Consider the following 27,701-nt stretch of genomic DNA (forward strand, 5'->3'; position numbering starts at 1 on the left):
CGGAAGTCCCGGGTTCAATCTCGGACCCGCCTGTGAGGAGTTTGCATGTTCTCCCCGTGCCTGCATGAGTTTTCTCTGGGTGGGCACTCCGGTTTCCTCCCACATCCCAAAAGCATGCGACATTAATTGGACACTCTAAATTGCCCATAGGTGAGATTGTCAGTGCAACTGTTTGTCTCTACGTGCCCTGCGATTGGCTGGCAACCAGTTCAGGGTGTAACCCCGCCTCCTGCCTGTTGACTCCAGCACTCCTCACAACCCTTTGGAGGATAAGCGGCAAAGAAAATTGATGGATGGATACATGGAGATGTCTACATTATGTAAGTGAAGAAGTAAACAAGTAGCAAGCGTACAAAATAGATAAATGTAACGTTTTTGTTTTTTAACTAAGGTTTCATATTCTCTCATATTTTGACGCTAAAAAAACACGACAGGAAATGGATGTAAGGACTGCAAAAGGCAACTTCCTGTTTACATTTCTGCATAGACCAGGGACCAACCAGAAACGAGAGTCACTGCACGTGCTTTGTTGTAAACGCACATCGGCACAACGGGCGAAACGGCGCAAGTTTGCGAAGCCATCAACTTAATGCGCTCCGTCCTTTAGTCAGCAAGCCAAGAAAACATGAATTCCATATTGTGGCATTATTGATCTTCTACAAACAAAAAAAAGAAAAAAAAAAGAGGTGGCGTACTGCTTTGTATGTGAGCAGCATCCCAATGAAGCCCGTTGTAAAAGTGAGGTAAAAGGGGGAGTCGCAGAGCGATAGGTGTGTGAGTGAGGGGATGCTGGGTATTGGATGAGGCTGTGGAAGAGGAGGAGAATGAGGAGGAGGGAGGGGTGGGGGTGGGTGGGGGGGTGTGTTGCTGCAGTGGAGCGAAGTGCGAGAGGAGACTGCAGTCTCTGCTCTATGGATGCAATCTGACTATGTTGGTTAGCAAGTGAAGCCCAAATACTGGTGGGGGACAGGAGCGAGGGGGGGGGGCGTACATCACCAGCAACAGTGCGACCATCGTATTTAACCGGTGAGTTTGATTTACACTTGTATGTATCTTCATGTTTAGATCCGGCAAACTATGTGTGAGCTGAGGCTTATTTCACTCGGCTTTTGTTCAACCACAGAGCCCACCAAGTTATGGAAGTTAAAAGATGACCATTCATGATATAGCTCATAGGCCGTTTCCTGTGTCTTCAGGGCATCTGTTTTGCTACGACCATTTATCGCAAGTGTCCATTGGATTGAGAAACTTTAATCATCGCAGTCATACGTTTCGAGTGCAGTCATAATCATTTGACACTTGGCAGGGAGACAATTGCTGCTCCCTGGATTGGTTGGCTTGTCCGCCGGAGGTTGCGGGCAATTGGCTGGCCCAAGCCTGACAGGCACTTTCAGGATTGCTTAGCAAAAAAAAAAAAAAAAAAAATGAACGGCCGGACAGCACCGACATCATCTGCCGCACGCGTGATGGGTGATATCATATGTATATCAATAACTGGAAAACCGGTGACCAAACGAGAGTGTAAGCGTGTCATCAAAACCAGCTGGCCAATCAAGCAGTTTTATCAGAACAGGAAACAACAAGAGAGTGAGGTTTACAATAGTCACACTCACAATCACACGTAGGGGCAATTTAGAGTGTCCAGTTAATGTTGCATGTTTTTGGGATGTGGGAGCAAACTGGAGTGCCCGGCGAAAAGCCACCCGAGCACGGGGAGAACAGGCCACGTTTACTGGGGTGTAAAATAATAATTGAATTAAAAGTTCAAAACGTGTATATTTGGAGACTTTAACTGTTTAATTTTCTGAATTCAGGGCAGTACGTAGAGTAGAGTAGAAGTAGTAGTAGTAGTAGTAGTAGTAGTTGTAGAGAAAGACTATAACAGAGTACCAAGAAAGGAATTGTGGTACTGCATGCGCAAGTCTGGTGTGGCGGAGAAATATGTTAGAAGAGTATAGGACATGTATGAGGGTAGCAGAACAGCGGTGAGATGTGCTGTAGGTGTGTCCGAAGAATTTAAGGTGGAGGTGGGACTGCATCAGGGATCTGTGCTGAGCCCCTTCCTGTTTGAGGTAGTAATGGATAGGCTGACAGATGAGGCTAGAGTAGAATCCCCTTGGACCATGATGTTCGCAGATGATATTGTGATCTGCAGTGAAAGCAGGGAACAGGCGGAGGAACAATTAGAAAGATGGAGGCATGCACCGGAAAAGGGAGGAATGAAGATGAGCTGAAGTAAAATGGAATATATGTGCGTGAATGAGAGGGGCGGAGGAGGAAGAGTGAAGAGATAGCAAGGGTGGACGACTTGAAATACTTGCGGTCAACAATACAGAGCAATGGTGAGTGTGCTAAGGAAATGAAGAAACGGGTCCAAGCGGGGTTGGAACAGGTGGCGGAAGGTGTCTGGTGTTCTATGTGACAGAAGAGTCTACGCTAAGAAGAAGCGCAAAGTTTATAAAACAGCGGTGAGGCCGGCCGGGCATGATGGACAGATTAGAGACGGTGGCACTGAAGAGGCAACAGGAAGCAGAACTTGAGGGAGCAGAAATGAAGATGCTGAGGTTCTCGATTGGAGTGAACAGGTTGGATGGGATTAGAAATGAGCTCATTAGAGAGACATATATAAATATATGTAGAGAGAGAGAGAGAGAGAGAGAGAGAGAGAGAAGAGAGAGAGAGATGTAGATAATTTATTAGGTCTTTGAAAATGTCTCATACGCACACAAACACACTTAGACACACACTCACACACACACATATCCCATTGGTAAAATTGTAACCAAGACAACTGAGCCGCTAGCAAGCCACCATAATATTATGATGAGTGAGAATTCCGAAATACTCACTCAGCATGCTTGTTAGCAGTTTTAACAACGTCGAATGTCAAAATTCTTTACGACTACAAAATGTGCACCGTTGCAACTTCTTTTTTTTTTTTTTTTTTTTGCCCGAGGCTGAGCTGAGTCATCATCCAGACGTGGGATAACTAGCAAATGCTGCTGAAACCAGTCAAACTGCAGTTAGGAAAAAAAAAAAAAAAAAAAAACGCTTAGAATTACTGCTCGTTTTTTTTTTCTGCCAGAGTGAATTGATTGGTCAAGAGCATCATCGGGTCGCTCTCATTTATTGATGCCTCAAATATAAACAGAGTCGTCGGTACTATGAGCCACCGGGGCACCATTTTGTTGTGTACCCAGGTAACTGCTTGTCTTGTTTTTGTATTCATTCAAAACACGAAGAGAAATTTGAAGTGAAGTAAGCAAGTGAAGCAGAAAATTCATTTTGCACTTTGACAGACCAGTCGAATGATGACAGAGTTGTTCAAATTTTGTTCTGTTAAATTTGTTGATGCATAGCGCCAAGCGACATATCTAGCTTTGTTTTGAACAAATAGATTATTTCCACGTGTAAGAATATTTTTGGTCCTGGATGTGCCTTTATTTTGTATTTCCGAGTTAAGCGAACCGAAAGTAACATTGAGTATTACTAGATTCATGCATATTTTAGGGTGCTGTGTCTTGATTTTATCTTCATGAGTTCAGCGAAGCTTACTCGCAAGCAGCATATCACTGAATGAATTGTTTTGAATGAAGTATATTTACTTCTACATTTGTGCAAATTTGGCTTTCCTGAGTACAACAGACCAGAGCAGCGAGTAGTACATTGCAGTGCACTATCTTGACTAAAGTAGATCATTCACGTACTGTATTTGTACACATTATTTCTAGTATCTTTATCTTCTCCTTCCCAAATCTTAGGTTCAGTGCCTACTGTTCTATTTTCAGAAAGTTTAGTGAAGCGGAGCAGTGAGTGGCATGCAGATTCCTGACAGAACCTTTGCACATTTTTGGTCCAGTGTCTTCATTTTTCTTCATCTTTCAGAGTTCAGTAATACTCTTTCACCTCCCCCAGTCTTACGCGTAAGCCAACTGGGAAATTAACCCCGGGCACGGAAACTCCTCAAGGACACTGCTGTGATTCCATTGGCGAAATCCTCTATTTGCATGACAACCGTTTCATCCAAGTTCGTCACGCCGCTACCTCGTCATGACGAAAAGTCACAAAAGACAGTAAATGGCCGGCCTCTTTCCTTGCCTCCTCACCTGCTCGGGAGGATTCTTTAAATCTGTCTTGAGTCGGCCTCATCCATCTCTTCTGGATCATTATGCGCAAAGAAGCTGTGACCTTTGTCCATTTGTTACGAGAACAGTAAGTCCTCATACCGTCAGACGTAAGGGATGAGTTTGTGTTTATCCCGAGTGAGACCGGACATTTGTGCACAGTACGAGTATCTGTTTAATCCATCCATCCATCCATCCCTTTTCTGGGTTGCTTATCCTCACGAGGGTCGCGGGAGTGTTGGAGCCACAAGGAAGCAGGGTACACCCTGACTTGGTTGCTACACAGGGCACATGGAGACAGACGTCAGTCGCACTCACAATCACACCAAGGGACAATTTAGAGTCTCCAATTAATGGATGTAGTTGAGATGTGGGAGGAAACCAGAGTCCCCGGAGAAAACCGACATGGCGAGAACATGCAAACGCCACACAGGCAGGGCCGCGACTGAACCCAGGTCCTCAGAACTGTATGTAACAATCAATGGCATTTGATTGGGAAACATTACCCTGTACGGTACACCTCAGTAATTCTCCACATGAGTCCAGAGAAGGCAAATACACATGCTAGATAAAATATTGGAATTTTATTGGTCATCTGGACCACGTACTGTACATCCCAGCGAGCTGATCTGTCACTCATATTTGTGCCTTCATCAATTATTCTCCCAGGGACGCCAGACCTCGTCTCCTGTGGCAATGAAGTTCAACCTTTTCAGGAAGGCACAGCCGGTGGCCCCCGCTGAGCCCACCGGAGCTACCACCATGGCCAGTATGGCCCCCACCCCAGCCGCCATCTCTACTGTGGCCGAAAACTCTGGCAACCAGACGGAGATCAGCAAGCACGACATGTTTGAAGAGATCAAGAGCAAATTCTTGAATGAAATCGACAAAATCCCACGTGAGTGATGCCTTTGTGTTTCGGGAAAATTGTGATGTGACATATGTTTAAATATTCTTTGTCCGGCTAGTGCCCCCGTGGGCCTTGATCGCCATAGCAGTGGTGGCTGCTCTGCTTGTCCTCACCTGCTGCTTCTGCATCATCAAGAAGTGCTGCTGCAAGAAAAAGAAGAACAAAAAAGGCAAGAAGGGCAAGGACGGCTTCAACATGAAGAACATGGAGGGTGGTGAGGTACAACTCCTCCTGATTCCTTCCAGAATCTAAATTCAATCCCAAACCCAACCATTACCCGAAACCTCACCCTTGAACCACAATAAAATCTTAAAACCTAATCTAAACCCCAACCTTAACCTCAATCTTAAAACACGCCTGTTATAACAAAGATGTTCATTCAACCTGAACACTAAACATAACCAGAACCCAACTCATGACCTTAATCCAATCCTCCAACTGTAACTCGAACCCTAAATCCTAACCACTGAACCACATGAGGTCTGTCAGAAATGTTCCAGGACTGGTGTCACAAAAGATACATTGCAAAACCAAATTTGAAAACAAGTTTTGTTCCTGTCCAATGTTGGCTAGACATCAACTCATACGTCTTAAATGAGATTCAGCATTTGTTTTGTTCAGTACGCGAGAAGAGGAAAGAGTTGTGGAGGACATGCCGTGGCTACTTCTACGGTTCCATGAGCATTTGACAGTTCTTGGCTGAAAAGAACATTGTACTGGAACAACCCCACTACTCACAAGATCTGGCTCTTTGGGATTTTTGTTTGCCCTCTCTCAAGGTGGTCATCAAGGCTTACGGCCATGCTCCCCTGAGAACGCCCGATCTCGTCAGATCTCGGAAGCTAAGCGGGTTTGGCCCTGGTTAGTACTTGGATGGGAGACCGCCTGGGAATACCAGGTTCTGTAAGCTTCTGTCCCCGGCTAAAATGCAGAGGGGTTGCGTAAGGAAGGGGATCTGGCATAAAACTGTGCCAAACAAATGTGTGTTCATCTGGGATGACACGCTACGGCGACCCCTAACGGGACAAGCCGAAAGGAAAAGAAGAAGAATAAGGTGGTCATCAAGCAAACCTGTTTTGCAGACATGGACGCCATCCAGATAGCTGTAATGACAGAGTTGTAGATGATTCCAGAAGAATCCTCGAAGCAGGGTATAAAGGTCTGGTGTAGAACGCTAGATACAGGGGGATTCCTTCAAAAGGGAAAACTTATAGTTTGTAGTATCTTTTGTGACTCCAGTCGTGGAACCTTCCTGACACAGCTCCTAAACAACCCCTACTTCAACCTTAAAATCTAATTTTTCTTTTTGCTCCTCCAGCAGTACCCTGGAGGACCACAGCTCTTTTCCTCCCTTTTAGTCGATGTTGTGCCTGTTCAAAAGTACTCGACTGCGGTGGGAAATGACGTGCTTTGTTGTAACTCTTGAGTGGGCGACAGTTCAACGAGTAACTCTTGATAAATGAAGAGATTACATGTTGATTCATCTGCGTCGTCATCGACTGACGCCCACATTCTGTTGACTGATCGTGGCTCTTTAATTAAAGGAATTAATTAGGTGACGGTGACGGTCCTACATGAGTGTCATTTTTCACTGTAACAGTGACATCAATCACTCTCTCTCTTGTTGTCTCCTGGGTTGAATCTCTTCCTCTCTCTGCTTTCCTTCCTTTTTTTATGTGTCTGCTTTGTGTTTCTTGACCATGGTGGACCGCTGTTCTACGGTAGGTGGATTGGCTGTTGTAGCGGGTGGGGGTGGGGTTCTCTTGAATGGCTTCTTTCCTGTTTGACATCCCTTTTTAATACCTGGGAAAGCCATCGTGTGCTCCGGAGAAGGAGTCTAACCCTCTATCTAATGCACTGATACGAATCACAGAGAACTATCTAACACTATTAAGCAATGCATGTGTGACAGGGCATGTTTTGGTGGGTTTATTGGACTTGATGAAGATGACTGCATGAATCTCAACCACTTGTTATAGACTAAAGAACCACTCTGAAAGGCCAAATAAGAGTCATAACGTTTTAGGCATGAATCTAACTGTACTTGCAGCACAGTCTGCCCTGTGATGGACTGGTGACTTGTTCAGGGTGTTCCCCTCCTCTTGCCAAAGGTCAGCTGGTATAATCTCCAGCTCATCTGAATGAGGACAAACGTCCTTGAAAATTGTTGAATGGATTTAGAACAACCACTCTGAAACGTTGTTCTTTTGAAGTCAGTAGTGGTGATTTGAATGACAGCAATTCTATTGCGGTCCCACACAAAAGTAGAGGAGACACAACCATTTCATTGATTAGTTGCCCCATTTGCACTACATGATATCTACATCTGCAACCTACTATTGACTCTTGCAAGACACTACAATCATTTATAGTGCTTAGACAGCAGAGTTCCATGATTTCCAATCCGATAGCACGTGGCTAACCACTGCCCTTTGCTCGTTGGTAGAGCAGATTCCTATTTTGAGGATACACTGCTCAAAATTTGCAAAAACCATCACTTCCACTAACATTAGCGACAGCATTTTCTCGCATCATACTGTACACCTCATGCTCCACTCGGCTGCGTTTTTCTGGCTATCTTCAGTCTCAGATCAAATTGTTCTTCTTGCCATGAACAACCAAAGTAAATATGTGAGAACCTCAATCTCCAAGACTTTCCCCACTTGGCTGCAGTGGTCTGTTTTCTTTTTGACCTCAGTCTCTACCCAGGGAAAAAAAAAAATCAGTGTCTCTGCATAGTGGCAGGACTGTAAACACAGTAGACTATCATGTTCCTCCACAGTCTCCATTTGGCTGCAACAAACTGGTTCCTTGTTTCCATCAAGCTTCTTTCAGGCTTAAATTTGTTTTCATTACAAGCCATGAGTAAACATAGGAGATACTCCACTTGGCTGCAGCAATCTGGTTTCCTCGCTCCCCTCAGTCAGTTCACTGTGGCCAACAGAAGCAAATACAGGAGACTATCATTCTCCTCCTTGGGTTTTGTTTGCTACTATATTTTATGGAATATTTCGACGTGGTCTGGTTTTCACAGTCACTATTCTCAAGTCTAAAATCAACTGGCCTTTAACTGAGTAGAGCAATGCCAGTACTGTGGAGTGGAAACGTGGCATAAGGGTAAATACTCAGCTCTAGCGCTTACCACACAAAACATCCCCTTGCAATGAATTGTAACGAATTCAGACACTTACCTCTTAAGCCTCTTGAACACCAGGCGAGTGATGGAATGCTGATGGAACGCGCATGTGATATTTCCAATGACAAGCTGCCCCTGTCTGCACTAGCATGTCAGAAGAGCTCAAATGAGAGGATAGAGTTGCAAAACACACACGGACACACACACACACACATATATATGAATCAATGTTGATATTCTTTGGTTCATTAAATCAGACACTGCGGAGATAAGCAGTGCACTCAAACGGCCTCTCTGGCATGCTAGAGATTTACTGGGGGGCCCCAGTGCATTGAACTTCATAGTTTCCTGACATTTGATGTCATCGTGTTGTCACTTCATCACTGCAGAAACCGCAGGATGAAGATGATGATGAGGGAGAGACCGGGCTCACAGAAGAGGAGAAGGAGGAAGAGGAGAAGGAGCAAGAGAAGTTGGGCAAGCTGCAATATTCCATCGACTATGACTTTGAGAACACAAAGGTCTGTTTCCCTATTAAACGTCTAGTTATAAAGGGAGTCTTCGGTTTATGACGGTCCCGTAATATGGCATTTTGAAGTGAAAAACTGGGTAAATCTGGATCAAACCAAGAATTGTACTAATTTTGATTCACTTCAACACAAAAATCCAACGCGAGTGAAGCCAGTGTGGTGAATCAGTTTCTCCAGCTTTTCAAAACAAGAATCAAGTGATGAGTACATGGCAGGTTGCAATTTTCTCTGCTGCCAACCAGTGATCATTTCAGTGGGGGCGACGTGTCCAATAGAAGAAATATTGTTTTGTTTGAAGTTGTTGTACCCCTTTTTGACATTGAAGAATTTAATGCATGCCCAGTCAGGCGAGACAAGTGTTGACTGATTGCAATACTTTATCGTCTGCAAAAAGTAACCCTGACATAAATCAAGTTGTGGTTGCGTCTGATTTGCATGCACAGCTCACTGTCGGGATCCTTCAAGCGGCAGACCTCATGTCCATGGATTCGGGCGGGACTTCAGATCCGTACGTTAGAGTTCTGCTCTTCCCTGACAAGAAGAAGAAGTTTGACACCAAAGTCCACAAGAAAACGCTCAACCCAGTATTTAATGAAACCTTTGTCTTCAAGGTGAGTGTAAAAGCCAAAATATGCTAGAGCACCAAAGTTTATTAGGAAAATGTTATGCCAGGTTCGTGATGCTTCTTGTCTCAGTTAATAAGGTCTGTAGGGACTTGACAAATGCCTTCAGGTCAGATTGAAAGTTCTGCCTGTCCGCACATTTGCTGCAGCTGTACAGCCAATTTTACTGTACAGCACAGTGTCCCGCCTGTGAGATGAAGATGTCTTCATTTTCTCCGTGTCTAGAGATACGCTTCAGTCTGTCCATTTCAGTATTTGGCAGGAGCTTGGGGATGCCCATACAGAGAAATTCTATTAACTGATAAACCGTATCTGCAGCCTCTATAAGTGTTCTCCAGATTAGGGTTGTGGGTAAGATGGAGCCTGGGCCAGCTGACTTGGGCGAGAGGTGGTGTACACTGGACGAGTCGCCAGTGAATCGCTGGGCACAATGAGACAAATAAGCATTCACACTGACCTTTTAACTCACGAGACAATTTAGAGCCTTCAAGCATGGCAACTACATGCTAACTTAACATAGGAACGCTGGTGCTACGATTTGCATCCTTGAATCTCAGAATCTGCGAGGCAGAAGTCTTCACCACTAGTCCGCTCTGCTACCCTCTGTTCCATAGTTTTTCATTAGATTTTCCAACTTGAATTATGTCTTTGGGCAGCCTGATGGATTGTTGGGTAGCATTTGATCCTAACAGTTCTCAGGTTTTCAATTTGAATCTTGCCTCAGGCCACTCTTGCATGGATTTTCAACAGGTACTCTGTCTTCCTTTTATAAGTACATTCCAAAAATATGCATTTTCATTTAACTGAAGATTTTAAATTGTTCATCAATGTGAATGTCAGCATAAATGGTTGTTTGTCCAGACTACAGTCCTGGGAGTACCATGCCTCTTACCCAAAGTCAGCTGGGATAGGTTCCACCTCACCTGCGATACTAATGAGCAGCAGCACTTTAGAAAATGGATGGATAGATGCTTCAAGCCAAGCATTTTGGATGTCAACAAGTCACTCAAAATACTTTGCGAAGGTTCCAAGAGAAACTAGTTCTTGTGGTTTGTAACGTGTTCCACCTCTGAAGTAAATTCCAAGCAGCAAGTGCAGCATACATAAAATAGTGTGGAATTTAGTGGAATCATTTGGAACATGGAGTAAATACAATTTTGGGGAATTTACATGACAAGTACTCTGGCTTCTAATGGCAGAGCCAGATAAATACTGGGTAAGGAGGCCTTCGATCAAAATAGCTGTCAAAAAGGTGTATCCAAGGTTCTAACAATTTGTATTCGTGCAACGTTGTTCAGTTTCATCTTACATTTTTTGATCAGGCATTCTACATAGCATCCAAAAGAAATATGATGATGAATTAAAACAGCTGTTCTCCGGTGTTTGCATGGCTTCCTCCCACTTTCCCAAAACATACTTGCTGGGTTCTTTGAAAACTCTCAATTGTCCATAGGTGTCAATGTGAGTGTGAATACTTGTTTGTTTATATGTTCCATGCGATTTGCTGGCAAGTATTCATATTCCCCAAATGTGTACACACATCGATCTTGCCTGCTTTTCGAGACTTTACTCATTACTTGCATTGTCTCCGCAATGGTTCCCTAAATGCTGATTTTAGTTCATCACGGCAGGTGCCCTACGAAGAGCTCGGTGGCAAAACTCTGGTGATGTCCGTTTTCGACTACGATCGCTTCTCCAAGCACGACGTCATCGGCGAGGTGAAGCTGCCCATGAACACCATCGACCTCGGGCGCCCCATCGAGGAGTGGCGCGACCTGGAGAGCGCCGATCAAGAGGAGGCAAGCAGAAATCGTGTCATTGTTTGGCAACTGAGTTCAAGTTGACTTTCAAATGAGGCGTATTGTGCACTTTTGTCCCAAAGCTCATTACAGACACCAGGTGTTTTACTTAAAATACACATTTTACTTCAAATACACAGATAACATCCACTTCTAATACTTCGTTTTAATTACCCAGCACAGCTTTCAACACCTTCACAACAGATATTCAGGGTACTGTATTCAAACTATGAGCGCAGTTACTTGTTCTCAAATAGCTCAAATTCTGAAAAGAAACGACAGCCACCATACAGATAGATATTTTCACTAGTAGGGGCAGCACTTCATCACCAAGAACCCAAATTACACTATCAATGAGTACGTTTCTGAACAATGGGATAAGTGCCGGTTATGAGACACAGTACACAAAATGCTAATCTATGCTAACACTGTAACTCATCTCACCTTTTACCTTTGACATGGTAGTGCATCCTAAACTCATTATGGGTATGTTTGTGTGTGTGTTTGATTTAGTTTGATTCAATGTCTTCTTTAAATCATTTTTTACAATTATGTATTACCACAAAAGGATGAGAGATTTCAAAGTTGTTAGCTGACTTGTCGAGGAAAAAGCAGCACACCTGGTCCTGGCACTCACCGGAGCCATGATATCTAACGTTGCTTCATTATTCTTCATTAAAGTCTTCACACCTGACGATTCTGGCGTCTGTGCTGTTTCAGCCCGAGAAACTCGGGGACATCTGCATCTCCTTACGTTACGTCCCCACTGCCGGGAAACTCACCGTCTGCATACTGGAGGCCAAGAACCTAAAAAAGATGGATGCCTGTGGATTATCCGGTAGGGAGACAATTTAGTTTCATGAATGCCGAGGCTCGTCGATGTACCGAGGAGTTCATTTCCAAAACGTGGCAACGTAATCCAAATTTGTGTACAAGTGGTGCTCTAGTCTAGTAAATATTTGTATGGAAAAACACTTTGGGTTTTAACACACAATTTCAAATTTAGGTTGCAAGCCAATCTCAGGGTTTTGAGAAACCAGGGTTCCAAGACTCGGTGACGGTTTCAAACATAGGTTTACGTTTTAAGTTACGCTTAGGAATTCAAAAGAGAGGGTTTTAAGACAGGGGGATAGAGTAATAGTGTAACTCATAGATCTACATTTTCCCACAGCCTGTAATGGTGACTTCGTGTCAAAGAACAACTGCCACTGTTTGGAAGAAAAGTGAATTGCTGTTCAAAAATTGTTCACAGATGTCAGAATGAGCACACGCTCAAAAACGTTCCTCAGGCGCAAATACGCAACGTTCCGTTCGTGTTGGCCCACATTACGAACAACTTCATAACATTTCAGTTTTTTTACTCGTGTAGGTACAACACTGATGATGACTAATTTGTTCTTTCGCAGACCCATATGTCAAGATCCAGCTGTTGCAGGGGGGTAAGCGTCTGAAGAAGAAGAAGACAACGGTGAAAAAGAACACCCTTAACCCGTACTACAATGAGTCCTTCAGTTTTGAAATCCCGCTGGAGCAGATGCAGGTACAGTAGATTTCAAACCTTCAATTGTAGCATCCTAGTACACAAAAAGAGCACTTGTGACACAAAGGACAAGTAAAAGTGGTACAGGTTGGCTGTGGGTCATTTAGGTTGGCAGTTTAAAGTCCACCTCTGACTGTCCACTGTCAAAGTGTTCTTGGGTCCTGGTTGGCTTTGTAAAAGGGAAACTATTTTCCATAGTTTCAATAAAATTCCTTTACAGTGGGGACAAGTTCCACACTCCTGTATATCTATTTTTAGTTAAGTAAGATAATTATTAGAGTGTTGATAACTGAAGTAATTTTGTTCATCCCTGTTGTATGAATTTGTGACGTGTTTCTTGTCTATGGTCGAAAAAGCTTTTCCCCTAGACCCCTGTGATAATTTATCGCAAACTATTTTGGGACCTCCCAAGCTGCAGCCCGTGGACAACCAGGAATTGTGTACCTTATCATAAGGACCACTGGTGTCAGCGAATGTTTTAATGACACGTTGCATTCATAATTATTGCAGAAAATCCTCGTGGCCGTTACGGTGTTCGACTACGACAAGATCGGCAAGAACGACGCAATCGGCAAGATCTTCGTGGGCAGCAAGGCCACGGGGCTAGGTCTTAAGCACTGGTCTGACATGCTGGCCAACCCACGGCGCCCCATTGCCCAGTGGCACCCTTTGCAACCGGAGGAGGACATCGACGGTCAGCTCGCCTCCTTGGCAGCCAAGAAGTAACCAGCAAAGCCAATTAATCATTGAAGCCCTTCATTCAGTTACTGAAACTTTGCATGACCTAACCCGACGTGAAACCTCTTCAGCAAAAGACTCAGTAGAATTGATTCAGTTTGGGTTTCAAGGCATCCCATCTCGCGTATTAGTGTCTGCTTACCGAGTGACCCGACTTGATTTTCTTTCAAGATTCTTCTCGACTGAAGCCCGAGCTGATTTAAAGCTTGGTATTAATTCGTAGAGCATGCTTCGCCCACCTGTCAACGGCTTCGCACATCTCAAGTATCATGAACTTGCAAATAGCGTTGGAATAGGAGGTTTTAGGTCTGGAATCATACTGTACACGGTGGCTTGGCCATCTATGCATTTAGATTGAATGGAGGACGCTTTGCCTGTTGGAGATATGTTTCAAGACTGGAGTGAATGGCAAAAAGAAATAAGCAGTAACGCTGTTATTGTGCCAAGTGAAACGACCGCATGGATGTAAAACCTGACTCACCTTAAACTGAGTATAGGTCCATACAAATCTGCAAATCAAGTTAGTTTCTAATCAGATTTATTTAGTTTGGGTTTTTTTTTTTTTTCATGGGATTGATTTTGATTTGGATTGGCATCAAATGGTGGGGATTGTGTTAGGCGAGTACATGTACTGTATGTCCGAAAATCGTTTTCAGCGACAATGATCTTTTTATTGCACGAACTCTGAGTTTACGGCGTACACAAACGTCGCAACAAAGGTGTCGTCACCTGGATTTACACGGCGTGGTTCAAATGACACAGTTATGATTTTTATGCTCTCAAGTACCACAGTTAAAGTGTGGCCCCAGTGATCCATGAGTAGGGAAGAAAAGAATTTTATATCTCCAGGTCAGAATTCATCAGGTCTCTACAAAATGTGGACAATAGTCTGCCAGTCTAAGTGCAGCATAAATGCACAGATCAGCGATAACCAGTCAATGCCATCTTGGGGTTCATCAAGATAAAACAAGATAGGTGGAATGTCCTGATCAGTAGCCAATAATGGACAATAGGGGGTTGGTGCCTCCTGCGCCACCCCAAAAAAACTAACAACAAAAACATTTCAAGCTGTGCAGCCCGGTTCCTAATGCCCTGGTGGTTGGGGACTATTGTTTTAAATGTTTAAGTCCCACATTGATACTAGTTTCATGATCCTGTGTATGGAATTTTGCATTGACTAGCGACCAGTTCTAGGCGTAGTCTGCCTTTTGCGCAAAGTTAGATGGGACAGGCTCTGGGACTCCTGCGAACATTGTGTGGATAAGCGGCTTGGAAAAATGGATGGATGGATGTTTACATTAAGGTAACAGATTTTCGTAAGGCAAAGTTATTCAGTTTGGTTAAATACAAGATGTAAAATTTACATTTTCTGGTAAATTTTAGCTGGGAGTGGCAATAAACAGCTTGCAGCGAGCATTTGAAGAACTGCTAAACTGCTGTGTGTTGTCATTATCGAGGGCTCAAACCTCAAATTTTTGCTAGCAACTCAAAGCAAAACTTGACCAAGCAACGGCTTGTATCTCAAACTTGTAAGTCGAAGTACGACTTTATTGTTGTTTAGTTACTCTGTGGTCCCCGGCCGGTGTTGACACTTGTGGAGTTACTAACGTATACTGTGCACCTGCACATGCTGGTTAATGTGTTTGGTGAATATAAACTGCATCATATTACATAAGCGTGACTTGAAGAGAACATGAAAATAGACGCTAATTGGGCACTTGAACCTGCAGTGTAAATCTCGCGAATCCAACACCAATTCTGGGGCTGCGTTCATTGCAATCTCTCCGCAGATCCACATTTTCTCTCATTTGTTTGCGCACCACCACAAAACCTTGTAATTTCCATTAATATATGTGCTGCTTGCAAAGCTAACAAGTGGCTAATGAGCATTGTGACATAGAGCATGGGTGGAAACGACCCCCTACGGCTTGATCATCTTATTTAACAAGTGCCCCCGAGGCTAAATCGGGTCTTAAATGCAACAACACAAACCCAAATGTTAAGACAACAGTGTACGCAAAGCTCAAGTGAGCTAGCCAAATGGGAACAAACAAAAGAAACGATTTTAAATTAGCTGTCATTCCGCAAACTGATTTATTTCTCGGTAATCAAGGGTCGTACACTTTCCAAGTTTTCCTGGCAAGTACTTTAAATGTTTATAGACATCTTGAGACATGTCCAGGGCCATTTTGCTTGCAGCAACCGTTCTCCCGATAAACCCAAAACGAAACAAGAAAGGGAAAGTAGCATTCCTCGTAGCGTTTCACGGTCGTTACTGAAACACTTCTCATCGAAAGCCAAAGAGCCTAAAACACCAACGGAAATAGAAACGAGACTACATGTCCCTCTAGAGATTCACGCTAAAGCAATAGCCGAAAAGCATTGCCTTACGCTTTTTGCGCCGGTCATTTTGTCGCGAGAATAAAACCACAGTTTGCGTCCATCGAGCTCATTTTTTAAATAGGCTACAGCATGTGTGTATGTTGTACAAGAAAATGTAAATACTCGCATGTTTTTATGTTGTGTTTTGTGTCTTCGTGTAATTTTTTTTTTATATAATAAAACAGCTGAAGAAAATATGTTTCACTGATTGGAATGAATGATTAATATGTTGCCATGCTACTCATTCTGTTACAGCTGTCCTTTAAGTTTATGCTCATAAATGACAGAATCCAGTAAAAATGTTACAAAAAACTAATATCCGAGATAAAAAAATGCTGGAAAACATCACAAAAATAAGACTTTAGAAAATTTTATTGTCCTACTATATTAATTTTGTCCCAGAGTGTCCGTAATGTCTCCTGTGATGTCCCTTTGTGTTCCAAAATAACACATAAACTCCTACTTCTCCTATAATGTCATCAATTATGTCTTATCTTTTCTCTTAGGTTTTCCATTATCACCAAACGGTCCAATAAAATTCCCGATTATGTCTTATTGTCTGTTAATTTCCATATTAACTTCCTGTCCTTTATCATTGTTTTCCATATTACTCAATAGCTTCCACCATTATATTCCATTTTCCTTTATTTTTTTATAACATTTTTATAACATTTCATTTTCCTATAAATGTCCCACTTTCCGCTCCCTCTGGTATCGCTTTATTTTTGATTAGGTCACGTGAAGAACGCGAGACTTCATAAGATCTTGCGAGACTTGAGTTTGGTGAAAAGAAAAAAACAAAAATAAATAAAATATTCCCCCAGCATTTTTTTTTTTTACATAAGTAAAACAAGGCTTTAGCGAATCTTATTATGACCCAGAGCTTTCCCACAATGTCATATTGTGTCACATAATATATGAAAAAAAGTGAAAAAAGTAACAGAATAGTAAACTTCGGAAGCTTATTGCTGCCACCCCCCCCCAAAAAAAATGGTTTACTTCCGCAAGACATCAAAGTTCTTGACACTAGAGCTCAGTTTGTTTTCCTTTTATTTGTGCGTTTGTTGTTTTATGGTAATATTAGATCTTAAATAGTGAATGCACTGCAACAAAGAGTCGTGCAATGCCTGGTTGGTGTGGTATGATCAATGTGATTGATTACAATCAGCAATATTACTTCCGGACATGCTAACAAAAATAGCGTGTACACCGTAGCTGACTCCCAAAGACGATTAGCATGAGAAAAATGACTGAAATAATTTACTCACCATTATCATCCGTCGTGTGAGTGTCTTCCAAGAATCTTCAAAAGGTGAGTCGTTATCTAAATTTGGATTTGTTTTGGCTGTTTCTAATGTCACTCTCAAAGTTTTCTGACCCAAATAGTTTATGATTTTAACGAGGCAATACGTTGTGCAAGTTTTTAAAATGTTCTTGATTTTATCATTCGAAAATGAAGGTTATATACACGTACAGTACTTGAACGGTACAGTAACAATATGGAATGAAAGATGCAATTCCGTTATTGGTCACAGGGTGGCACAGTGAACCCACTTATCAGGTAAGAACAAAGCACTGACGTTTGGGTTGAAATATCACAATACAGTAAAATATGTAAAATACAAAAATTAACTACATCACACAACTACACCAAGTCTGCTTGTGCTTTACGTGACAAAAATGCCATTTCTTCACTTCTTGTGTTGTATGGGTTTTTAATCACAATTTTAGATGGGAATTTTGATGCCACATTACAAGTTAAAGCGTGACATCCATATTTATTGCATATGGACTACATGGGCCACAGTTTGCATGGAGATGGATTTGACAAAAATCTTGGAATTTCATTTGAGTTTATATCCTGGAATGATGTAAAACGTTGATTGCGTCTTTACATGTGTATCGGGTTAGCCATCTGACCCCCCAACAAAAATATGAATCAGAGGGATATCACCTCTATTGTAATCATTAGACATGAAACAGGTAGCAGCCATCCAGTACTCAGTCATCCGTTCAGCTTCGGATGAAATCACTTGGATAATTTGGTGATGACGCGTATCAGCGCTCCGTTTTCATCCTTCAGTCTTTGGTTTTCCGTGTGAAGTTCGGCTTTGACCTGAACAAGGAAGATCGCAGCAAACGAAAGAAAATACAATTCAGGACTTTAAAAAGAAAACATTTAAAGAGCGGTAGTCACTATGTGTCCCTGGACAGGTTCGGTTAGTTGCGTGACAACTACTAACAAACAGTCCACACGATGAAAACGATTTTATCCGTGTTTTATAGCGTTTGTAGTAGGGATCGCAACCGGTTACAAATAACCGGTGATAACCGGTTTTCGGTTTTTTAAAACCGAAACCGTAATCGGACTTTCGAAATCGGTTAAAATTTCCAGTCATTTCTTCCGGTTCCGGTACTCCACATTGCGCTATTTTTTTCAACATCATTTCCACTTTTTTTCAAGTTTCGCTGTTAGAGTAAAGTTGGACTCAAAAGAACATTCAGTTAAATCAAAGAAGGAAACGCTCCGTATACTTTCATGCCCTTTCTGAAAGTCCGAAAGAAGAATGTTAATATTAAAACATTTTTACAAAAAAAAAATAACAAAAATTCAACTTACACGAGTGCGTTGTTGAAAGCCACATTCAAGAGATCAAAACACATACAAAAAATGGATTTAAAGGTTTTTCCATACAATACTGTACATATTTTACTGAGGTCCCATAGCTCAGTGGTTAGCGTATTGGTTTGGTCAACGGGGTCGTGAGTTCGTATCTCACTGGGGCCTCTACTCTCCGAGAGGGGTTGCGTCAGGAAGGGCATCCGGCATAAAAACTGCCAAACAAATATGATTGTTCATCTGAGATGTCACGCTGTGGCGACCCCTCACGGGACAAGCCGAAAGAAACGATGTCATGCGTCTGTGCCCTTTATACACATTGTCAGTTGTAAGATTTAAGACTGACTCCTCATTGTTCCTTTCTAAATTCTTTGGCAAACAACAACACATACACGCACGACGACATAGAATTTCTCGAAACCCAACACTGGGTCTCTGTTTTACGGGCTTATGACCACAGCATAGCTGCCACGTTTGTGTCGAGGTCTCATTTGCGGAAGAACACAGAGGTATTTGTTCGGCGGACGCTTAAGATAGTCGCCGGGATCCCGAGGGCCTTGGTGTCACAGCGCGAAGCACCAAGAGCACAAACGTGTCCTTTGGCTTAATAAACGTTTGGAAACACTGGACAAGATAACGTTACCATGTGTCAGTCACTGTGATTTTACATATGCGCCATCGCACTTGCAAATCTGCATAGTCGAGCACGAAAAGTCACGCGTGTAAAATTTGTTACAAGGAGAAATACAAAGATATTGAAAGACTTATTTTGTATAGTCTTGACCAATGGTCCCTCTAAGCTGCGCAATTGCGCACTTGTCGCACACGGTCTGTAACAATGATCTGCTGCTCAGTGTACTTCGACTTCCTCGTTTACCTGACACCGCCCCACTCCACTCTTAAAGGGGTACACTCATAATTCCAAACAGAACACACACCTGCAACTTTATATATCTGCGGGCGTGACTGGTGGACCACACCCGTAACTTTATTTCTGCGGGCATGACTGACCACACCGCTACATTTTTCAAATGTGAGTGACTGATGTGTACTGTACCTTCACTTGTTCTTCCATGTCAGATATTTTCTTCCTCAGGCTCCAACTATCCTATGAGCATAAAGATACACTTGGAAAAACTACAGTATTTATTCATATTCCGCAGTGGAGAACTAAAATAATAAAATTCCCCCTTTCATGGTGAACCCTTGAATTGAACGTTACACTTTGAGGCCATGCTCCGCCCACATTTTGTTATATTTCATCTTAGCCTATCAGTCCATGCTTATGATTAGTGCTCATTTGGGCAAGTTGGGAGATCGTCAAATTCGCCCAAAACAGCTTTTAACTTGTGTTCCATTTCACGCATGGATTATTGAGACTTTTTCACGTTTTTCATGACTCAGCTAATGTTGATTACTGAAACTTGTGTTGGCTGCTTTTTTTTTTTTTTTTTAATATAAACGGTCACCAAATTTTGATTCCATCTGATTTGATATACAATAAAAGATAGTATTTAGTTAGTGTCATCAATCTTTCTACGATATTTGTCTGAAATTAGCAACAATTTCAGGGGGTTCATAACATTGTGTGGACTTCCCTAAAATTTCTCCTTCAAATCAAAATGTCTGATTTATCGTTTTGGTTTTTTTTTCGCATGGGTCCCTGAAATTTTTCGAGGCTTCCTGTTATAGGGACATCCACCCAATTTAGTATCGTTCAATTGAAGTGGTGTTGGGCTACATTTTTTAATTTGTACATTTTTTTCTCCGCACCCCGCTATGAAATGTTAAAATTCCCAAAAAGGGGAGAATATGACAATTTCTGTAGGTTTCCAATAACATTTGGTACCTTTTTCTCCGTTTCGAGCATGTTGGAACCAAATTCTCTCTTTCTCTCCTTCTGCTGCAAGAAAGTTTAGGCGTTGAGGTACTTAAATGCAGCGTTTAATCATCAAGAGGTTAGAAGAATTACCATAATTTCCGGCCTATAAGACCCTGCGGTTTATGCGGTGATGCGACTAATTTGTGCATTTTTTTCTAACGGCCGCAAGAGGGCAGAAAAGGTCAGAGTGACACGGTGGAATCAATGTTGGGACTTTTACTGTTTTTTTGTTGTTGTTTTTTTTAACCGGCCCTTTTAGCGTTGCGCTAGCGTGTTGTTGTGTCTGTGATTTTTATCGGTATTTTTTTTTTTTTTTTTTTAAACCGGCCCTGTTAGCGCCACGCAAGCGTCAGCACCGCGCGAGCGTTAGGGCCACGCTAGCGTGTTGATGCTGTGTTGCTGCTGTGTTACTCCTGTGTCTCAGTGATTGTTACTGTTTTTTTTTTTAAACTAGCCCTTTTAGTGCTGTGCTACCGAGTTTCTACTGTGTAGCTGCCACGGCTGTTTTTTTTTTCGTTTTTACCGGTATGTTTTTTTTTTTTTTTTTTTAACAGCCCTGTTCGTGCTACCGTGTTGTTGCTATGTTAAGCTAAGCGAAGGTATTAAAACTTTCAAAACTCTTTCTGTGTACCGTCTTTCTTTGTAAATATCTTGTATTTCAATGTGGGTTTCAACATGGGCACTTGCGGCTTTTACACAGGTGCGGCTTATGTATGTACCAAATGGTATTTCCTTTCCGAATGTACTGCGTGCGGCTTATAAGAGGGTGCGCTCTGTAGGCCGGAAATTACAGTATAGGGCAATTGTCTGTTGTTGTGTGGAGGTTACCTGCGCTCTCTGCAGCTGCTCCTTTATCACGACCAATTCTTGTTTACTGGTTTCCAGTCTAGACTTGAGCCTCTGATTGGTGGCCACTGCTTTTTCATACATCTGCAAAAATATGCATTTTTGACAATAAAGGAGACAATTTAAAATAATCTCAGGTTAGATGAAAACGTACAAATCCTGAAGTCAAAGACAGTCAAAGATCTACCGAATTTTCACTCACGGTGGCAGCAGTTCACCTACCAAATTACATCTTTCAACTGGTGTTGCGGATTTATGTACAGTATGTTGCGCATTCAGCAGACACGTTGGGAAACGCAAGTGCCCCGCCACGCCCATGCCATTTAAAAAAAAAAAAAAAAAAAAAAAAAAATCACGTGCCTTTTTATAATCATTGTGGGCTATCTCCTCTTCGGCCCTTTTCCTCGCTGACAATCTGTTCTCCCGCCGAGAGAAATACGACTCGGCGTGGTTTTTCGTCACGTCGTTGGAGGCGTCCGACACCCCAGACGAGTGCACTCTGGAAAAAATACAAGGGACCGGCCATTAGGACATATGGCGTTCGCAGGTTTGACTTGATTTTGTGTGAGTTGAAGCAGAGAAATGGCTACCTTGCTAGTCTCTCATGCTGAAATAGAAGAGAAATGTGTTAAAACGTTCCAAGTAGTGTATTTGAATAACATGTTTTACAGCAGGATTTGAGTTTAAGATTAATTGTAAAGGACATTACAAGTTATTCATTCAAATAAAAGGTAAAATATGGATATATCCAAAATTGCATGCTTTTAAAGCCAATGTTTTTTTTTTTTTTAATGGAGTTTCCCATCTGTCGGGATGTTTATTGGTAATTTTGTCACATTTTGATCATGTTTGTAGCCATCCATCCAATTTCTGATCGGCCTATCCTCACAAGGGTCGCGGTAGTGCCTGCACCTAGCAACAGTCGCACTCACGATCACACCTACGGGCAATTTAGAGTCTCCAATGAATGCAGGTTTTTGGGATGTGGGAGGAAACCCGAGTGCCTAGAGAAAATCCACACAGGCATGGATGCGGGGCGAGGATTCGAACCCGGTCCTGAGAACTTTGAGGCCAACACTCTTAACCAGTTGCTCGACCGTGCTGCGTCATGTTCGTGAACATGAGTCATCACTTTTACCATTAATCAATACTAGAGACTTTTGTCTTTTCATGCAAGGCTTTGAAAATTCCAAGCTCAGTGAAGACAACATTGAGGAAAGAACCTTTAAATAAACTTGAAATAAGCACAAAGCCCAAAAAGGCCATAGCGCGGTAATAGTGGCCCTCGGAGTTGGATTTATTACTACAGCCTCCTTAAGTGAGACTCGAGTATTTTCTGTCGTGTGCGCATGACGCACAATGCCAAAGGCCCTTTCTACAAAGCCCATCAAATACTAAATGCCTGACGAGAGCCTAAACCGCAGCGTGGACATTTTACCATGTACAACTCAATAAAGTGAATTCAAAGTAATAAGACATCTGGACAGCCATCCCGCAGTTAAGATTATTGTTGATTATTTAACGTCACGGGGAAATTTTTAAATCTGGACAGTTAAAATTAGATCAGCATGTAAGGAAGACCGTATATGGCTAAGGACCTCTTTGTACCTTTTGGAGGTTTACACACAAAGCTTTTTGCTTGTCCCACGGAAAGCGATAAGAATAGACTTCACCCTGGGTTCTTGGCATCACGAGGTCAACGACCATGTTGCTTTTGATTGACATCCAACACAATATGGATTTCAGTTTAGCCCAGGAGCCTACAAAAAAGTACCCCAAAACCCTGAGCATCACATTCTGGTTCACGGCAGTACCCAGAAAAGTCAAGAACACTTGATTTGAAATGAAATTCAACCTAAGAAGGAGAAGATGCACACTCCACACGGGAAAGCCGGAGCTGGGATTCAAAGCCAGGACTTTTGCGTTGTGAGGCAGATTTGCTACTACTGTAATTTTCGGGATATAAACCGCAACTTTTTTCACACGCTTTCAACCCTGCGGTTAATGCGGTGATGCAGCTCATTTGTGCATTCTTTCTAATGGCCGTAAGGGGGGACTCAAGCGGAAAAGGTAAGAGTGAGACCGGAGGAATATATGTGCCGAGGAAGTGACTTACCGGTATATTGTTTTTTTTTTTCTTTTTTTTAACCGGCCCTGTTAGCGCTGTACTAGCATGTTGCTGCTGTGCTACTGCCGTGTCTCAGTGAATTTTACTGGTATGTTTTTTTTTTTTTTAAACCGAACCTGTTAGCGCCGCTCTAGCCTTCGCTGCTGTTTTTTTTTTTTTTTTTTTATTGCCTTGTCTCAGTGATTTAGGTAGTTTTTTTTTTTTTTAACTGGTTCTGTTAGTGCTGTGCTACCGTGTTGCTTCTGTGTAGCTGCCGTGGCTGTTTATTTTTTTAGCCGGTATGTTTTTTGTTTTTTTTTTTATAACCAGCCCTGTTTGTGCTCCTGTGCCGTTGCTATGTTAAGCTAAGTTAAGGTATTAAAACTTTGAAAACTCTTTCTGTGTAGCATCTTTCTTTGTAGATATCTCATGTTTCAATGTGGGCACTTGGAGCTTTTTTACATGTGCGTTTTATGTATGTACCAAATGGTATTTCCTTTACAAACGGACTGGCTGAGGCTTATAATCAGGTGCGCTCTGTAGGCCCTAAATTACAGTAGTTTATTTTGTCGCTATTTAATATAATTCAACATTGTTTTTGTTCGCAAGGACACGTGCTCATTTTTTACCCAAGGATTAATTTTGAATTTGCCACAATGGCTCATTTTGGTGTTATTTGATACAACAGTGCTAAGAGCTTGAATTTTAATTTGGCTATGTGTACTTAAAGATGTCTACATTGAACATGTAGTACGATATTTAATTATTTTCAATGTTTAAAGGCCATGATTGGTTCATTAATTAAAAATCAAAGAATAAAGTAGTATAAATATGAATACATAGTGTTTTTCTAACAATGATATGCTCAACATAAACCAATCGGCGACATGAAAACACCCCTGCAGCCCCTGCGTTCTGCCTTTAGAGCAAACATTCACAGTCCAAATGTTGGCCGGCTGCTGTTCCTCAAGAGTCTCAACATGTGCTCACATTTCCCAGAGGGGAGAAGAAGAGTCATGCGCTCCGCTTCCCCTTTGCTTACAGGATGTCCACAATGTTTTATGCCCTGTCATTTTACAGTCATCTAGTTTGGGATCGGGGGAAAATTCATATTCATCAGTGGAGATATCATTGTCTGTGTCATGTGCTTTGGCGGTCATCTCGAGTACATTACACATCACATACTTCCCCATTATTTTTTACTCATCGTGTGCGATTTCTTACGATTATAAAAATCATTTAAGATGTTACAAATCTGTATCCGTCCCGCCTGGACAGTCCCAGAATGGCAACAAAAAGTGGGTCAAAACACCAGACATCCCGTCATAGCTTTAACTGTTTTGCGTGGAACGTTATCCCAGCAAGGGCAAAAGAAAACAGCTCATAAAGATGCAATCCGGTGTGTGTAAACACTTGTAGATCTTCCCCGAGACATTTAGTAGGCTTCTGGAGCTCCGGCAGACAGCGGATGCACTCAGAGGAGCCTCTGGTTTCAATGAAAGGGATATCGCGTCTAAACAGACTGATTGAGAAGAGCCTACGTGATGCGATTCGTCCTCGCTTCGTCCCGTCGGGACCACTTAACTCCCGGCCAGTTATTCCCCAGTGGAAAATGTTTCCCGCAGGACGAGCGAGAGAAGATAAACATTCATAAATACTGTGACTGAGTTCCCACAAGTGGATCCAAGCGCTTCTCCACTATCGCCCCTTTCTCTCCCTCTCCACATCCCTTTTTAATTCTACCCTTTAGTCACTTTCTCCTCACATCTTTACAGTCTGCGAGTTCATCTGAAAAGTTCTGGGGAAAAAAGTGATGATTAAAATCAAACAAAATTATGGGTGTTTAACATCTACTTGAACGTGGAGAACTTAGCCAAACAGTTGAGTGTGTGATGGGGATCGGAAGCTAACACTCGTACCACTGTTTTAAAAGTAACATTGCATCCCTGCTTACCTTTTGGCTATTACATGATAGAGCTTCCTATGTGCCCAGAGTTTTTTTTAACCCCAAGATCTACTTTTCAAGCAGTCACCCTCTCGCCAGCTACCGACGGTGGGGGGTGGGGAATGATGATGATGCTCCCAAACCGTTTTAAAATGAATGTTACATTGCCTCCTATATTTAGAATACAGAATTAGCTTTTTGTGCACTGTATTATCTGTGCTTTCATCCTGGATCAGCCTGTGCCAAGGTGGGATTTTAAAATGACACACCATCTCATCCTGCACTTTCTACTTTGGCTTCAGAACAGACCTTTCCCGCTCGGAAAAGAGGAATTCTCGTCCAGTTTAACCACTTTTTTCTTCGATTATTCACATACTCCAACAGACAGTGATTGCATCTTTAAACAACAGCATTAATTTTTTTTTAACTTTCTACACTAATAACATCGAAAGTAAACATAAGCAGCATGTCTAGCCGTCTTTGCGCTACGTTGCCCAGACTGTGTTGCTAACTAAAGCAGCGGCGGTGGACACTGTAATGATAAAACACATTGATGGGCTGTGTAAGTAATGTTTGTAATTGGAGTGTACGTCTTTAAGACTGGGGGAGGAGTGTTTAAGGTAAACTAGGAAAAAAAGAGTGTGGGGTAGCAGCGGTTGTTGTTAGAGAAAGTTCCGTGTGCTGCCTAAAAGAAACCAGTGGCTTCTTCTTTTAATTTTTTTTTACAGTACCTATGTGCCATTGGATGATTGGCTCGTGCAGCCACATTATAACCGTCCGTGGGATGTTGAAGTTTTCCTCATTGAACACTTTTAAAGGACGTTTAGGCAGTTTGGAGGCTGAAATAATTTATATATAATATTTTTTTTTCTTTGTCACAAAGTCTAAATGTTTTAGCTTGTACTACCAGATCACTTTTTAAAAAGCTATTTAAAAAAAAAAAAAAATATATATATATATATATATATATATATATATATATCGTCCGAGCTTGATTATCATCACAAACATTTTTACATTAATTTTTATCATTACATTTTATATATTATTTTTTACATTACATGACTCTTATAAAGCATCTGCACTGAAAATAATATAGTTCAACATTTTATTAACACTCCTCAGAGTCGATCATTAAAACAGTAACCCCAACAAATTAGCATAATTACTAAGCCGATGAAACAGATTAAATAATAATAACTAAAATATAATAGTAGTTTGAAGTACTGAATATTTTTGGCGGTATGGACAAACGGTCCACTAGGGAATAATGAAGACACCTTAGATTGTAAACATCATTATACAGTTATGATTATTGAAGCCACATGATTATTAAAAGATGTATTTAAAAAATTAAAAATGTCCGAATTAAATCCAACTTTGTTACATTTTAAAAGCATGCACAGTGTGACAAATAACCATCTATGCTAGCAACGTATAATGACAGGCAGAACAATTAAATGCTCTTCCACTAGATGGCGGAAGGTACAATGAACCAGTTCCCATTCATACATCATATTAGCTTTGTGTTCAACAAAACAGGTGAGCACATAAATTGAGAAATTAAAATATGTGCCTTGGCTCAGTAAAGTTTGCGAAACATCGCAATTGTTTAAATCAATGTTGCCGGCCAAGATGGTATTCATCATAACATTATTAACGACAGGGTGGAAAGAGAATGTGAGAAACAAATTGAATTAAGTTTCGAATTCCGTTTGTAGAGATTAAAAAAAAAAAAAATCAACCCGATAGCTCACCCTCAGGCCCTCGTTGGCGGGGGATGACGACGACGATGAAGAAGAAGAGTCGGAAGGCGACTTCCTGAGGCGTGAATGAGACAGTTGGGACGACATGGTTTTGGGTCCCGAACAGCCGCGGCGTGCAGATGAGGACCAGGACCACGACCTGGTTGGGCCTGTATTTATGCTTTGATGGAGAGGGACTCCATGAGATGCTTAAGTGATGATGAGACATTGAGACTGAGGAGCAGCAGAGGGGGGCTTCTGTGGTGGGATAGTGGAGTGGGCGGGCCTGTGCAATGCCCTGTCCGTGTGACATGTCTGAATTGTTCTTCATAATATTTAGCAAGCATTACTCTTAATGCAATGCACTAGAATATTCCTATTAAAAAAATGAATTTAAACTTAGTAGCCCAGGATACCTTCAGTACCTATAAGTAACACTAAGTTCCGCTGAGAACTTCTTTAGCAATTGTTTTGTAATGGCCCCACCTACTGGCTGTAAACATGAGTGCTGTATGTATACATATCGTACAAGTACATTCATCAACAAATTTGGTCACTTTTGCACAAAAATTTAAATGTGCGGATATTGTTGATTTGATCGTATGTCAGTGTGGATACTCTCCTGGACATTAGGCGAGAGTAATACATAATTACATATATCAGAAGAAATAATGCGACTGAGGACTTACTATATGACACATGTTGCAAATAATGTCCACCATTGCAATTGGAACCTCAAACTTACAACTGTTTAAAAAATCTCTCTCTCTCTCT

At 41.9% G+C, this 27,701-nt stretch overlaps 2 protein-coding genes and 1 pseudogene across 3 annotated transcripts; 2 read left to right on the forward strand and 1 right to left on the reverse strand.

Moving 5' to 3' along the window:
* Window positions 1–4,820: 4,820 nt before the first annotated feature.
* LOC133507083 (synaptotagmin-2-like) lies at window positions 4,821–13,388 on the forward strand. 2 transcript variants are annotated; one of them, XM_061831700.1, is made up of 8 exons: window positions 4,821–5,022; window positions 5,093–5,253; window positions 8,560–8,691; window positions 9,144–9,311; window positions 10,955–11,122; window positions 11,843–11,960; window positions 12,529–12,662; window positions 13,173–13,388. In XM_061831700.1, exons 1-8 carry the CDS (start codon window positions 4,821–4,823, stop codon window positions 13,386–13,388), a joined length of 1,299 nt encoding a protein of 432 aa, XP_061687684.1. The 2 variants fall into 2 exon arrangements, with proteins under 2 accessions (XP_061687684.1, XP_061687683.1); XM_061831699.1 differs by having other exon boundaries at window positions 8,569–8,691.
* LOC133508198 (5S ribosomal RNA) lies at window positions 5,826–5,944 on the forward strand (annotated as a pseudogene).
* On the reverse strand, window positions 11,792–27,140 carry LOC133507084 (protein phosphatase 1 regulatory subunit 12B-like). Its single transcript, XM_061831701.1, has 8 exons — window positions 26,940–27,140; window positions 21,721–21,737; window positions 21,491–21,629; window positions 21,113–21,214; window positions 20,252–20,305; window positions 19,460–19,510; window positions 17,051–17,898; window positions 11,792–11,929 (listed from the first exon to the last, which is right to left on the reverse strand). The coding sequence occupies exons 1-7, from the start codon at window positions 27,033–27,035 to the stop codon at window positions 17,812–17,814; spliced, it is 546 nt and encodes a 181-aa protein (XP_061687685.1). The 5' UTR covers window positions 27,036–27,140; the 3' UTR covers window positions 11,792–11,929; window positions 17,051–17,811.
* Window positions 27,141–27,701: the final 561 nt, after the last annotated feature.

This window comes from Syngnathoides biaculeatus, chromosome 10 (genome assembly GCF_019802595.1).
Source record: "Syngnathoides biaculeatus isolate LvHL_M chromosome 10, ASM1980259v1, whole genome shotgun sequence".
NCBI classification, from domain to species: domain Eukaryota; kingdom Metazoa; phylum Chordata; class Actinopteri; order Syngnathiformes; family Syngnathidae; genus Syngnathoides; species Syngnathoides biaculeatus.

Bases quoted from the DNA above. Each gene is read 5' to 3' on its own strand.
- LOC133507083 (XM_061831700.1), top strand. From the start codon at position 4,821: ATGAAGTTCAACCTTTTCAGGAAGGCACAGCCGGTGGCCCCCGCTGAG. The intron at 9,312-10,954 runs GTGAGTGTAAAA...TCATCACGGCAG, and splicing joins ATGAAACCTTTGTCTTCAAG to GTGCCCTACGAAGAGCTCGG. The intron at 11,961-12,528 runs GTAGGGAGACAA...GTTCTTTCGCAG, and splicing joins GGATGCCTGTGGATTATCCG to ACCCATATGTCAAGATCCAG.
- LOC133507084 (XM_061831701.1), bottom strand. From the start codon at position 27,035: ATGTCGTCCCAACTGTCTCATTCACGCCTCAGGAAGTCGCCTTCCGAC. The intron at 21,215-21,490 runs GCACGTGATTTT...ATATTTTTGCAG, and splicing joins CCCACAATGATTATAAAAAG to ATGTATGAAAAAGCAGTGGC. The intron at 20,306-21,112 runs GTAACCTCCACA...ACTTTCTTGCAG, and splicing joins AGCAGCTGCAGAGAGCGCAG to CAGAAGGAGAGAAAGAGAGA.